The sequence below is a fragment of the Hirundo rustica genome, chromosome 25 (genome assembly GCF_015227805.2).
Source record: "Hirundo rustica isolate bHirRus1 chromosome 25, bHirRus1.pri.v3, whole genome shotgun sequence".
Taxonomy (NCBI): Eukaryota; Metazoa; Chordata; class Aves; order Passeriformes; family Hirundinidae; genus Hirundo; species Hirundo rustica.
Window position 1 is genome coordinate 3,823,612 of NC_053474.1, and position 12,511 is coordinate 3,836,122.

General features: G+C 57.4%; 1 protein-coding gene across 1 annotated transcript; it reads right to left on the reverse strand.

The window, feature by feature from the left end:
• Positions 1–936: 936 nt before the first annotated feature.
• TMEM222 (transmembrane protein 222) lies at positions 937–7,504 on the reverse strand. The gene is made up of 6 exons (XM_040086378.2): positions 7,378–7,504; positions 5,699–5,783; positions 5,337–5,368; positions 4,568–4,664; positions 4,136–4,266; positions 937–3,206 (listed from the first exon to the last, which is right to left on the reverse strand). The coding sequence occupies exons 1-6, from the start codon at positions 7,491–7,493 to the stop codon at positions 3,119–3,121; spliced, it is 549 nt and encodes a 182-aa protein (XP_039942312.1). The 5' UTR covers positions 7,494–7,504; the 3' UTR covers positions 937–3,118.
• Between the last annotated feature and the right edge of the window lie 5,007 nt (positions 7,505–12,511).

Consider the following 12,511-nt stretch of genomic DNA (forward strand, 5'->3'; position numbering starts at 1 on the left):
CCTCTGTCCCCACATTCCGAGATCTGAACCCCTCGGCTCAGCTCCCACGCACTCAGATTCCCCGCAGCTCCCGGCAGCAGGAGATTGTTGGGAAAATCCTGCCAGGCTTGGGAGGCGGGCAGGGTCCCCTGCGGTCCCGGGGGCTTTGGCATCCTCACCTCGCCTTCCAGCGACAGATGTGTGCGGGATAAAACCCTCGCAGCCGCTTGGCATCCTGCAGGAGCTGAGGCTGCCTGCCCGGAGCGGCTGAGAGGGAGGATCCAGGTGGTTTTCCATAAAATGGCTGCACCATGAAATCCCCTGGCCTTGGACACAAGCGAATTTTAAGGCTGATGGACTCCCCCCCACCCACCAGCTCCAGCCTCTGGATATCAGATGGAACAGAAAATCAGTGGCTGCATCTGCAGTCAGCGGGCACAGCTTTGCCTGCTCTCAGTCCAGGCAGCAGATCCTGCTGGGAGAGGGGAAAATGAGTCTGGATCTTTGCTTCCAGCAGCCCCAGGGCCAGGACAGGCGTCCCCTCCCCCGGGAAGATGGGTCTGGGAAGGGAAAGGAGCTGGGAAAGCAGGAAAAAAGGACACAGGAGAGACAAAAGGGAAGCTGTTCACAGCGGAAGGGAATCGACCTTGGAAAAAAAAGCATCTCCCACCCCAGAACATCTGGCCGCCCCTGCCCAGGCATCGAGACCCGGCATTGAATCCCACAGGCTTTTCCTGCACTGCAGGGATGGGGAATTCTCCTGCCCCCCAAACCCCAAACACAGCAGGGGTGTGAGTTTTCCTTGGAGCAGGGAAAAGGGCGAGGTCATAACGCCAAAGGTGTGGGAGCCTCAGGATGCGGCTCCTTTGGGCAGGAGAGGGGCCAGGGCCCCGTGGGGCAGGGGAGATCCTGATCCCAACCCCGCTCTTGGCTGAGAGGAAGGAGGAGATGCAGCACTTGGAGATATCCACAGAAATCAGTTTATTTCCCTGCCGTCGGGATTATGAAACCACAGAAGCAGAGTTTAAATATTTACAAAGAAATCCAGCGCCCCGCAGAGATGAAGGGAACAAAGGATGAGGGATGGGGGCTCGCCCTCGCCATTCCAAACTCCGCTCTGGTAAAAAGCATCAGGAGCAAACGAGAGGGAATTTTACAGCGGGGTTTTGGAACTCCAGGGGCCCCCTGACACCCCCAAGTCTCAGCTTTGGCAATTCTTGTAGAGCTCGTGGATAAAACACGGACAGGATGGGCCGGGGGGCTCGAGGTTATTGCTGAGGGTGGATCCAGCCCCGGGGCCGGGCACTCCAAGGAATCAACACACAGGGAAAGCATTCCCCTCTCCCACCCGGCTGGCTCGCCCTGGGCAGCGGCTCCTGGGCGGAGCACAGAGCTGGAACACTCCGTCCTTTCATCCCGGTTCTCTTTGATGAGGATTTCGGCGTTCAAGCAGCCGCAGGCCCAGCACCCTCCATCCCGTGCTCTCGGCACAGGAAGGGAAGGCGTGCAGAGAACAGCCCCGGCGACGTTTCAGCTCCAGGTAGATGGGGAAGGCCACAGTGGGGTGACACAGGAACGAAAATGAGCAGGAGGCAGAGGAGGGGATTTAAAAGTGACCGAGGAAAAGGGGAAAAGACAGAAACGGGCTCAAGAGGAAGGTCCAACCCTCCCACCTGGCTGGAGGAGTCTGGGAAGAGGGAGAGGCACAAGGGGAGGGGTGTGAAAACCAGCAGGCTGACAGTGAGCGGGCTCCAGAGTCAGAGGAAGCTGCAGACGTGGCAGGGACCCCAGAAAAGCTTTCCTGCTGGCCACAAGCACTCGGGGAATGGATTCCTTGGAATCCGACAGGTACCGGAGTAATGAGCTGGTTTTCCAGGTGTGAGTGGAACAGCTCCTCTGCCCCTCTGCAGTCAGCAGGGACCTGCTCAGCTGCACAAGACCCTTCGGCCAGGCCTGCTTTTAGAACTCCCCCTGGCTCAGAGCCCCCCAAAATCTGCACCCACCCAGTTGCAGAAGAGGTTCTGGGTCACATCCAAACTCCCTTCCTGCACTCAGGACAACCCTCCTCCTACACCAACCCCTGCACAGCTCCTGTGCCCAGGGGTGCTCTCCAAAGCTCCCTAAACCATTCCTCAACCACCACCCGGGACCAGCCAGGAGAAATCCACTGCTCCAGTTTGCTGCTGCAAAGCCCAGCCAGACGGGCAGCTCCCAGGCCCTTCACCTCCTCTTTTCAGCTCCAGGCTCAGGTGCTGCTCCCACAGAGGTTTTCCAGCCCCAGGCTCAGCCTCTTTGTCCCAGCTGCCGCCCGTGAGACACAGAGCAGGGGGATCAAAGGGAGAACAAGCGCCCTGTGAGGATTGCAGCGCCAGATTTAGCAACCGGGAGCCCAAGGAGAAGCAGGGAAGCCCTATTTTCTCTGGCACAAGCTGAAAGGGATAAAGGGCTGCCTCCCCACACTGCAGCAGGCTCCTGAAGGGGTGCACCCTGCCATGAGCCCTTCCCAAGCCAGCCCGGGGCTTTCCTGCCTTTCCAGGCCCAGCAGCAGCACCAGGGGAGCTGGCCCTGCCACGGAGCGTCCCTCAGGAGCGTCCCACCTCAGCTCCCTCCTGCCACTGCTGGGGGCCATCGCTCCCATCCTCGCAGGCAGAACCCCACGCTTTCCCTCTGGAATGTGTGCTGCTGGAGAGGTGTGCCACGGGGAAAAGAGCAGCTCCTAAACGGAGACCCGGGGAATCTGAGGAAGCATCTGATGGAGAGGAGGGAAAGCAGGCGATCAGAGAGACCCTCCCAAGGTGTATCTGCTTGTGCAGGAGGCAGAGTTTGCTTTGAGGCTTTTCTTGGCACTAAAAGCAAAGGTGCCCACCGCTCTCCTCTCCTGATCCCGTTCCCACCTCCCCAGCTGCAGAAAGGGAGAGAGCAGAAGCTTCCAGACCCCTGACACCGAGAGACACCATCGACAGAACAGAAACAGGAGGAAAAGAAGCCAGCTCCAGGGGACAAAGATGAGCTGTCACGATGGAGTGGGGTTGCCACCTTCCCTGGAAAAGGCTCCCACAGTCCCAGGCCTCCATCCTGCTGGATCAGTCACAGTTTCTTCCTTTGTGTGCTCAGGCATTGGGGGGGTTCAGGGCTGCCATCACCGCAGGTGGAGGGTGAGAACCACGGTCACAATCACCCCCAGGAAGAGGACAAAGGGCAGCCAGGTCTTCACAAACCCCCCTATGCTGCAGGAGGGAAAGGGGGGAAGGTTTAAACGTGAGAAATCAGCAGGGGCAAAAGGACGGGGGAATAACTGGAGAAATCAGAGGGAGAGAGACGCCTGTTACCTGTTGCTGGCACTGCCATGCACCCCACCCTGGAAATTCAGTGTTAAAAACTGAGACTCAATCGGGACCACAATAAATATATCACAAACAAAAGGGCTGGAGTCTCCTTCGAGATTAAAGGAAGCCAAAGAGAAGCCCAGTTCACACCTCCACAGATAGGAACGGTGACAGGAGGCCACAGAAAATGAAACCCCATTACCACAGGGCTTGTTACTCCGACTGCTGGTGGGTTTAGCCAAGACAGCTGGAGCTATCCTTGCCCAAAAGCATGTAAAGAAGCTCTTCCAGAGCAAGGAAGACTCTACAGAAGTGGAGCTTTGTCCAGGGCAATCCTCACAGAATCTCCTCTTCAGGCACAAGGAGCTGAAATGGAGATTCAAAACCCTTTCCTTAAGGAAAGCTCGGGGTTTCTCTCCCCACTCCAGTTGGAAGCTCCACAGCAGCTGGAAATCAGACCAGTTTTTATGTAAACAAGACTCAAGAGAGGAGAGGGAAACCAGTAATCCTTGGAGAGAAGCCATCCCGTGACCTTATGTTCTGACCTAACCCAGCCAGAAGACAACACAGAGTGAGATTCGCTTTAGCCAGCATTTCCCAAATTCCAGGCACTCCAAATTAACAGCCAGAAACCGTATTTTGGGAGCAGCATCTAGTGCAACCCACCAAGCACTCCTGAGCACAGGCAGCGACAAAACCACCCACCAGCAACACACCCTCGGTTTCAGGGGACATTTCTCCCTTCTCCATGGGCCAGGTGATGCTTCAGAGGGCGCAGGAGAAGGAAAGAGCCCCTCCTGCTGCCGAATGCAGGCTGTCCCTCAGCTCACCTGACGTATTTCCCATAGAGGAGTGTGAAGAAGCACAGTTTCACCATGTTCCAGGAGGTGCTGTTATCGTATCTCATCAAGTTTAAGGCCAGAGCCACGTGGGAGTGGCAGTTGTCACAGCAAAGGTTGTGCTGGAACACAAAAAGAGATTAGAAATCCTGTCCCCGAGGTTTTCCAGTCCTGGTGGAGAGCCACAGGACTCACTCCCGTGGCAAGGAGCCAGATACTGGGGAGGGATCCCGTCAAAGCACCGCAGAGATACGGAATCGTGGAATGCTTTGGGCTGGACGGACTTTAAAGCTCCGTGCACCAACCTGGCCTTGAACACTTCCAGGGATGGGGTATCCAGAATCTCTCTGGGAACTCCCTGGAGCCTCTGGGGGGATCCTCCCTCCCTCCCTCCCTCCCCCCCCAGCAGGACAGGAGCTGTACCATGCGGTGTTTGTACTCCTCGGACGCGTCGTGCACGGCCGTGTCCCACGCGTTGGGACCGGTGGCGTAGACTTTGCTGGGATCCAGCTTCCAGTACCTAGGAGGATGAGAACAGTTCCCTTGGCTCTGTTCTACTGCTGCAGCTCCCCCACTGCTGGCTCCTCCCAGTAGGAAGTTGGTGGAATCGCAGCCTCCCGAGCTGCAAAGGATCATCGAGTCCGACTCCTTGCCCTGCACGTGCTTAAAGGATTTGGATAAATCCGGTGCCTCTGAAATGCACGGAGCCCAGCTCTTGGAGACAAGCAGAGGCTGCTCAGCACCCTCAGCACCCCAGAGAGAGAAACCACAGAGCTCAGGGGGTCAGCCCTGAACTGCTCCACATGCCAAAGGAACCTCCCAGCCATTCCGAACACAAACCCAGGCCCCTCTCCTGCCCAAAGCACTGACAGCATGTGAGGGACATCACTTCATCAGCACAGCCAGGCACTGTTTGCTCAGAGCACCTGCTAACTTCATCTGAGAATGGCTTAGCCTTTTCTTTTCCTTTTCTCTAACAAAGGCTCCACACAGCTCTGCTCATTAACACCACCACGCTGTTGTCACGCTGCTAAAATGATTTAATTTCTCGTGGTTTCCTGAAAAGCAGAGACACTGCGGTCACCAAGGTGAATGAGGGCAGCTGAGCACCAGGAAAAGCAATGTCACAGCACGTGTGTCCCCAGGAATTGCAGGGCAGTTGGTCAGTTTGATACAAACAGGCAGCACTTACTTCACAGGTTTCCCAAACGCCATGTTGTCTTCCTACAAAAAAAAAAATAAAGGAAAACTGTCTCAGGAGGATGAAGACAATATTCAGGGCATGGATGGTGCTGGAGGATTCACAGGCTGAGTGATCCAACTGCCCCAGACACCAACCCAGGGTGTGCCTGGAATACAAGGTTATTCTCCCCTTCTCCTCCCCAAACCAGCCGTGATTTATCACAGCCCCAAATGAGCTCCAGCGGAGCAACAGCAAGGAGAAAACACCCGAAGCTGCTCTTTGAGCTGGAGAAGGCTCAGAAACCGCCAGGGCAGGGAGCCCAGGGGGAGCAGGAGCTGCTGACGCAGGGTGTGGATGCAGGAGGGACTCACAGAGACGAAGTAGGGCCCCGCGAAGTCGCGGATGACGCCGGCGGAGGTGCAGATGCCCATGTGGCCGATGATGGGGAACAGCCACCTGCGAGGCAACGGGGACCCGTCAGCAGGGGTTTGTCCCTGCTCACCCCGCCGGGACAGAGCCAGGCAAGGGCTGGAAAACACACGGGAAACAGGGAAAACACCAAGGGAACAGCCCCAGCTCCACGGGCAGGAGGGCTGGAAGGGAACACCGCACTCCAAAGCGCCCCGCACGCATCCCGGGCAGGGAAGGGCCAGCCCCAGGCACACACACAAACCCCTTTGTGCAGCCAAGCACAAAGATCAGATCCTGGAGGAAATGCCTTGGGATAAAACCGGACTTTCCACTCCAGCAACCAAAAATCAGGTCACCCTGCCCACCTTTCCACAGCAACCTAGATTGAAGCTCTCCAGACAGAAAAGAGAGCACCTGGCTCTAGGGAGAGCATTCCCTCCCTGAAATGATGCCATTGTTCCACAGACCTTCTCCCTGGTGGATATTTACAGCCCCAGGGAGCAGCAGACCCATATCCCAACCCCCTTCCATCAGCAGATCTACATCCCAAACCCTTTCCCTAATCAGATCTATATGCCATCACTAGCAGATCAGAGAAAATACTCCAGGTCACGTTCCAACCCTCTCCCACATGCTCCAGCACCCTCAGGTTTGCTAATCTCCCTAATTCCTCTCTCCCTGAGGGACTGAGGGGCTCTGGCAGCTCCCTTCAGCACTCCCAGCTGGGGTTAGGAATGTTAAAAAGCTCTGGAAAATCCTCCAGGAAAAGGCTGGGGTGAAAATTTTAAGCAAACAAAAAAAAAAAAAAAGAAAAAAAAGACACGAGAGAAAAGAGATAAAAGAGATAAAAAAGATAAAAGAGATAAAAAGAGATAAAAAGAGATAAAAGGGGAAGTGTAGCCTCTCCTGGGCGAGGAGAGCTCCGGGCCGTTCCCGATCCCGGCACACCCCACACCACATCTTCTACCTGACTTGGAGCCCCGGCTCAGTAAACATCACCTGATGGGAACCCGAGGGGAAGAGGAAGGTGGAAAAACAAGCCTCGCTGTGTCCGGACAACCCCCACCGCCACAGCTTTCCACGTTCCCACGACCAGAACAAAATTCCCAAGTTCTCCCTGGAGCCTGCCCACACTTGGCTGCCGAGCCTGGGAAGGCAAATCCAGTCCCGACCCACGAAAAGCAGCGCAGCGAGGCTCCCCTCGGGGCACGGGCCGGTCTCACATCGCAGCGGCCAAACCTTTGCTCCGAAAAACGCTTCCCACGTTTCCCCGCATCCCTCCGCTCCCGCAGGGAACAAGCCCGTTCGGCACAGAGCCTTCCCCAGGCGGCGAGAACGAGCCCCTCCCCGGGACGGGGTCCCGCGGCAGCCGAGCACCGGGAAGGGTGGAGGGGACCGGGCAGGGCTCGGGGGACTCGGGAGGGGCAGCGGGAGAACCCGGGAAGGGCGGGGGGGAAGCCGGGAGAAGGTCCCGACAGAGGCGAGGGGGGACCCGGGAGGGGCCAAGGGGGATGCAGAGGGGCGAGGGGGGCCCGGGAGAGGCGCGGGGGTTTCCGGGACAGGTGAGGGGAGGCCCCGGGGGAGGCGAGGGGGTCCCGTCCCGGGCCCGTCCCCGGTGCGCCCCCGGCGCCTCGCTCACGTCAGGACGGGGATCGGGGTCCACACCACGCAGTGCGGGAAGCGGCCGCGCTCCGCGTCCGGCGCGGCGCCACCGCCGCCATTGAACTGCTTCATCCCGGGCTCCGCCGCCGCCATGCCCGGGGCGCGCCCGCAGCGCGTCACTTCCGGCGGGCCGAGAGCGCTTCCGGGAACCGGGAACGGGGAACCGGGAACGGGATAGGAACGGGATAGGGGAACCGGGAACGGGATAGGAACGGGAACGGGGAACGGGATAGGGGAACCGGGACAGGACAGGGGAACCGGGAACGGGGAACGGGATAGGAACGGGATAGGGGAACCGGGAACGGGATAGGGGAACCGGGAACGGGATAGGGGAACCGGGAACGGGATAGGGGAACCGGGAATGGGAACGGGACAGGGAGGGGAACGGGATAGGGGAACCGGGAATGGGACAGGAACGAGATAGGGGAACCAGGAATGGGACAGGGGAACCGGGAACGGGATAGGAACGGGATAGGGGAACCGGGAACGGGATAGGGGAACCGGGAATTGGAACGGGAACAGGGAACGGGACAGGGACGGGGGAACCGGGAACAGAAACGAGAAACCGGCACCGAGGAGCCGGGGAACCGGGAACGGGACAGGAGAACCGGGAACGGGGAACCAGCACCGAGGAACCGGGAACGGGACGGGGGAACCGGGAATGGAAAGAGAACAGGGGAACCGGGAATGGGAATGGGAATAGGAACGGGGAACCGGGAACGGGACAGGAACAGGGAACCGGCACCGAGAAAGAAGGAAAGGGAATGGGACAGGGGAACCGGGAACAGGAACAGGAATGGGAACAGACCGGGAACAGGACAGGACTGGGAACCGGACAGGACTGGGAATGGACCAGGAACGGGAATGGGACTGGGCTCCCAACCTCAGGACCAGACCGCATCCCGGTCCTGCACCCCAAAGCCCGGACCAGCACCCCAGATCCCCCGGTCTGGCCCCAGCTCCGGGCCCGGACTCCCGGGATGGCCCCTCCCAGTCCCTTTTGGGGGTCACCATGACCCCGTGGCTGTCCCCAAGGCCGGGAGCTGGAATTCCCCGGAAAGCAGAAATCATCATCCCACAGAGCCTCCCGGGACAGGGGAGGAACTGCCAGAGCAGCGACAGCAATTGCAGAGGGAAAACAAAGGGTTAGAAAAATAACAATTGCTTTATTAAGAAGTTAAATTCCAGCTACACAAGGAAGCTGGAGAAATGTGTTTATTCCAGATTTCCACCCTCCACAACACACTGGGAACACGGAGCGAGACCCACGGGGCGGGAGGGAAGCACAGGGCAGTCAGGGCTGCCCCAGCCCAGCCCACGATGGGGATATTCTGCCCCAGGGGTGCAGGAGAGCTGCCAGCATCCACCTTCCACCTCTGCATCCTTCCACGTTTTCCTTGGAAGCTGCTCATTTCCTCCTCACGCAGAGGCCGTGGCTGTGCTTCCCATCAAGGCTCTGCAGGAGAGCTGTGGAGTCACGCTGCTGTGCCAGGGGGTTGGGAATAAAAATCCACAGCCTTGGCCCCTTCCTGCACGTGGCACAGAGGCAGGGCAGAGGTGGCTGGGGTGGCCTTGGGTTTGGGGACAGGCAAACCCCGTTCTGACGCTCATCACAAACGCAGCTCCCGTTATTTACCAGCATTCCTTCACCAGAGGCTTCTCCCTGCTTTGTGTGCTGCTTTCCTTTCCCTGCCTTGTCCCACTTGTTAGGCTGAGTCTCTCCATGGATGCTGTCTGTTCCAGGACAGAGCAGTGCTTTCACACCGAGCTTTGGACTCCTGAGGCCTCCAGGGAAAGCCCAGGAGATGGGTGACCTCTGCCTGCCTTGGAGAGGCCACCACTGGGCGTCCTCCCATTTGGAAGGGAGCAGAAAATGTCACAAAAGTTCCCTGTCAAGGTGGCTTCTCCCCCCTCCAGCCACAGCAACTCCCCTTGAGCACTCAGCTGTGTGATGGAAAAAAAAAATCCACAAAATAATCTCTAAAAAGAGAGAAAGCTGAGGAAATCAAACACTTGAGAGCAAAGCCACGGCTGGTGCTTTGGTTTCTGCTTTCCTCTATTAGGACAAAGTAATGGGTACAAACTGAAGGAGGGGAAATTAGACTGGATAAGACGAAGAAATCCTTCCCGGTGAGGGTGCCCAGAGCAGCTGTGGCTGCCCCTGGATCCCTGGAAGTGTCCAGGGCCAGGTTGGATGGCACTTGGAGCAGCCTGGGATGGTGGAAGGTGTCCCTGCCCACGGCAGGGGCTGGAATGAGATGAGCTTTAAGGTCCCTTCCAACCCTTAACATTCTATGATTCCATTTTGGCGCGTGGGGTGGAAGATGCACACAAAGGTTGTGTTTCAGCGAACACTTTTTGTTCGACAAAGGAAAAAAAAAAACAAAACCCTGGCATTGATTTGCTCCAGGCCAACATAAATATCAGAGATTGTGAAAAAGCCACGACTGAGGGCCAATGTTCACATCAGCTAATGTGGTCCTGGCACGTTTGTCGGATTAGGCAATGGATTTGCTCTTCCTGCTGATGGCTGGGAGGCTGCTAAGCAGGATATCACCAGGGACCAGCTCCTTGGCAAAGCCACACAGCAGGGACAACGCTGACAGCCTCGGCGGGACGTGTCCCCGCAGTGCCACCTCCCGCCTGGGCAGGGGGCAGCTCAGACACTTCACTCCCTCCTAAACCAAGCGCAAGGAAGGCAAACCCAGCTGCGGGAGCTCGGGAAGAACACAGCTTTCCCCGGGCTGGATTAAAAAAATAAAAATAATAAAAAAATATATATATATATTAAAAAATAATAATTAAAACCAAAATCAATAGAGCCCTGGTTTGCTGTGCAGCTCTTTGTGTCTGTCAGGGAAGCACAAGGGCTCTCCAACCCCGGCAGAGCACGGCTGAGCTGGAGCTGACAGCAGGGTCTTCCTAGTGACAACTGGAAAGCCGCTGCCGTTGTGCTGCTATTGATCTAAGCAGAATACAAAACACCTGAAGTCAGCAGGGAAAAATAGCTGCAGTCGGAAAAGGAACTGTGGGGGGGAAGGACAGGGAGGGGAGAGCAGGTAAGAAGTTCTCCATGCATAAAATTAAAGGCCAGGGTTTTATTGCAGCTTCTTGCCTGACTACTGCACCAGATCGATGTGCAGAGCAGGAATGGTGCCATCATTGTTTGTGCAAGCTCTCATTGAGGAGAAACAAAAGGGGTTGCCAGGGGCTTGCCACCGATGGCTCCTCAGCCAGACACCCTGGGCACGGCGGGGACGTGTCCCTGCTCCTGGAGGTGCCAGCGTGCTCCTCGCACCCTGTGACCCAGAGGGGAGCGGATGGAGCTCTGTGCGTTTGTCCCAGCACAGCCTGGAGCCCAGCCCGGGCAGGATTCGGGTACCTCCCGTTCCCAGGCTGGCTCAGGGCAGAGCCTGGAAGCAGCAGGCGCCCAGCCAGCTCCTGTTCAGCAGCGCTTCCTTGGGAACCTTCCCTGTTGTGACAGCTCGAACATTAGAGGGACTGCCAGAACCAAAGCACTCCAGGAGGAGATCCCCTCCCCCGCCTGACATTGACAGCCGAGGCGGCAGCAGGAGCTGACTGGAAATGTCACCGAGGCTCGGGCTGATGGAGGACACCGGCCCCGTGTCCTTCCCCGGCCCCGCAGCGGAGGCTGGGCTGGGTTTTTGTTGTTCCCCTGCCCTGGTCTGTGCAGCCTGAGAGCCTCTCCTGCCTCCGCCGGTGCCACTCACACAACCCCAGGGGACAACGCCAGGCACAGACACCCTCCCAAAAACAGCCCTGAGCCACCTCAGCTCCAGCCTTCGGGGCTGTTCTCTCTCCCTGTCACCGGGAAGCTGCATTTCCTCCTCTCCCACTGACACAGCCAATCCACAGGGCAGCATCCACGGCTGAAGGAAAAGCCACCAGTTTCTCAGCGACAAGGGGCACACGTGGAAGCACTCCCAGAGCCAAGTGCTGGTTATGGAGGTTTCTCAGCCATGAAATCCAGGACAAAACCCAGCTCCTCTCCAGGCCAGCCCCTACAGAGGGTCCCCGTCAGTCTCCTCTCCTGCAGCAGCGAGGCCTCAACCAGCTACAAGGGCTGAGCTCCTCCCGGCACCCACGGCAGGCAGATTCCCAACACCCTGCTCCCATTTCGCTCGCACACGGGACCCATCTTGACCCCTTTGCAGTTTTGTTGCTGGCGCTGCCAACAGTTCCATCAGAGAAAAGTGAATTTGTCAGTCAGGCTGCAACTGTTCCTCCCCCCCACATCCCAGAGCATATCCCTCCTCTGCCTCCTCAACCCAATCCTCTCATCCAAATGACAAATAAAACTAATTTTCTGGGTCCTTCTACCCATTTCCACCCACAATTCAAACACTCAGCTTCTAACCACTCACTCCAAGAGCTGACCCAATTAGCTGATTGCCAATTCCAGCTATGGATGCGCATTGCTTTGTTACAGCAGAGCTGCCTTTTAAAGCAATAATTTATATCAGACAGGATTTGAAATGAAGAGGCCTCAAAAGACCTTCGGCTGAAAGGTGTCCAACAGGAATTTTTAAGAGTTCAAATGGATTCTGAAAATAACAGCCCGGTTTTCCAACTCTCCCTCAAGGCCTGCAGCTTGGAGAGCAAGGAAACATTTGGGAGGTTTTGCAGCAGGGAAGCCGGGGGAAGAAGCGAGTTTGTGAAATCCTTTAGCAAAGGACCACCTCTGTGTGCAGAGGTTGGCGTTGGACACACCACACAGGGCAGGGAACGCGCTGCTGCTGCACAGGAACCTCTCGGGAGGCCCCTCAGCATGGGTGACTCCGGCAGGTGACCCTGGGTGTGCAGCCCCAAGGCAGGACGGGCTCTGTGCCTGCAGCTGCCCCTCACCAGGATTTTACACTTCTGCTGTCTCCGAGAGCCCCTCAGACACGGGATGCTGCAGCAGCCCTCAGGATGTGTTTCTCTCCCCTCCTCCCCGCAGCTGTTCCCATCCCAATGCTGCCAGCTCCAAACCCTCGCTCCGCCGACAGCTCTGAGTTCCCAAACCTGGATAAATTAACTCAGGGTCACATTTTGGGCTCCCCAGCCCCCTTCCCACGCAAGTTTTTGGAGCTTTTATTTTCTGAAGAACA

Excerpts from the sequence above, each read along its gene's own strand:
- TMEM222 (XM_040086378.2), bottom strand. The coding sequence starts at position 7,493 with ATGGCGGCGGCGGAGCCCGGGATGAAGCAGTTCAATGGCGGCGGTGGC. Across the intron at positions 4,665-5,336 it reads GCGTTTGGGAAACCTGTGAA|GTACTGGAAGCTGGATCCCA; the intron begins GTAAGTGCTGCC and ends TCATCCTCCTAG. Across the intron at positions 3,207-4,135 it reads CTCTATGGGAAATACGTCAG|CATAGGGGGGTTTGTGAAGA; the intron begins GTGAGCTGAGGG and ends TCCCTCCTGCAG.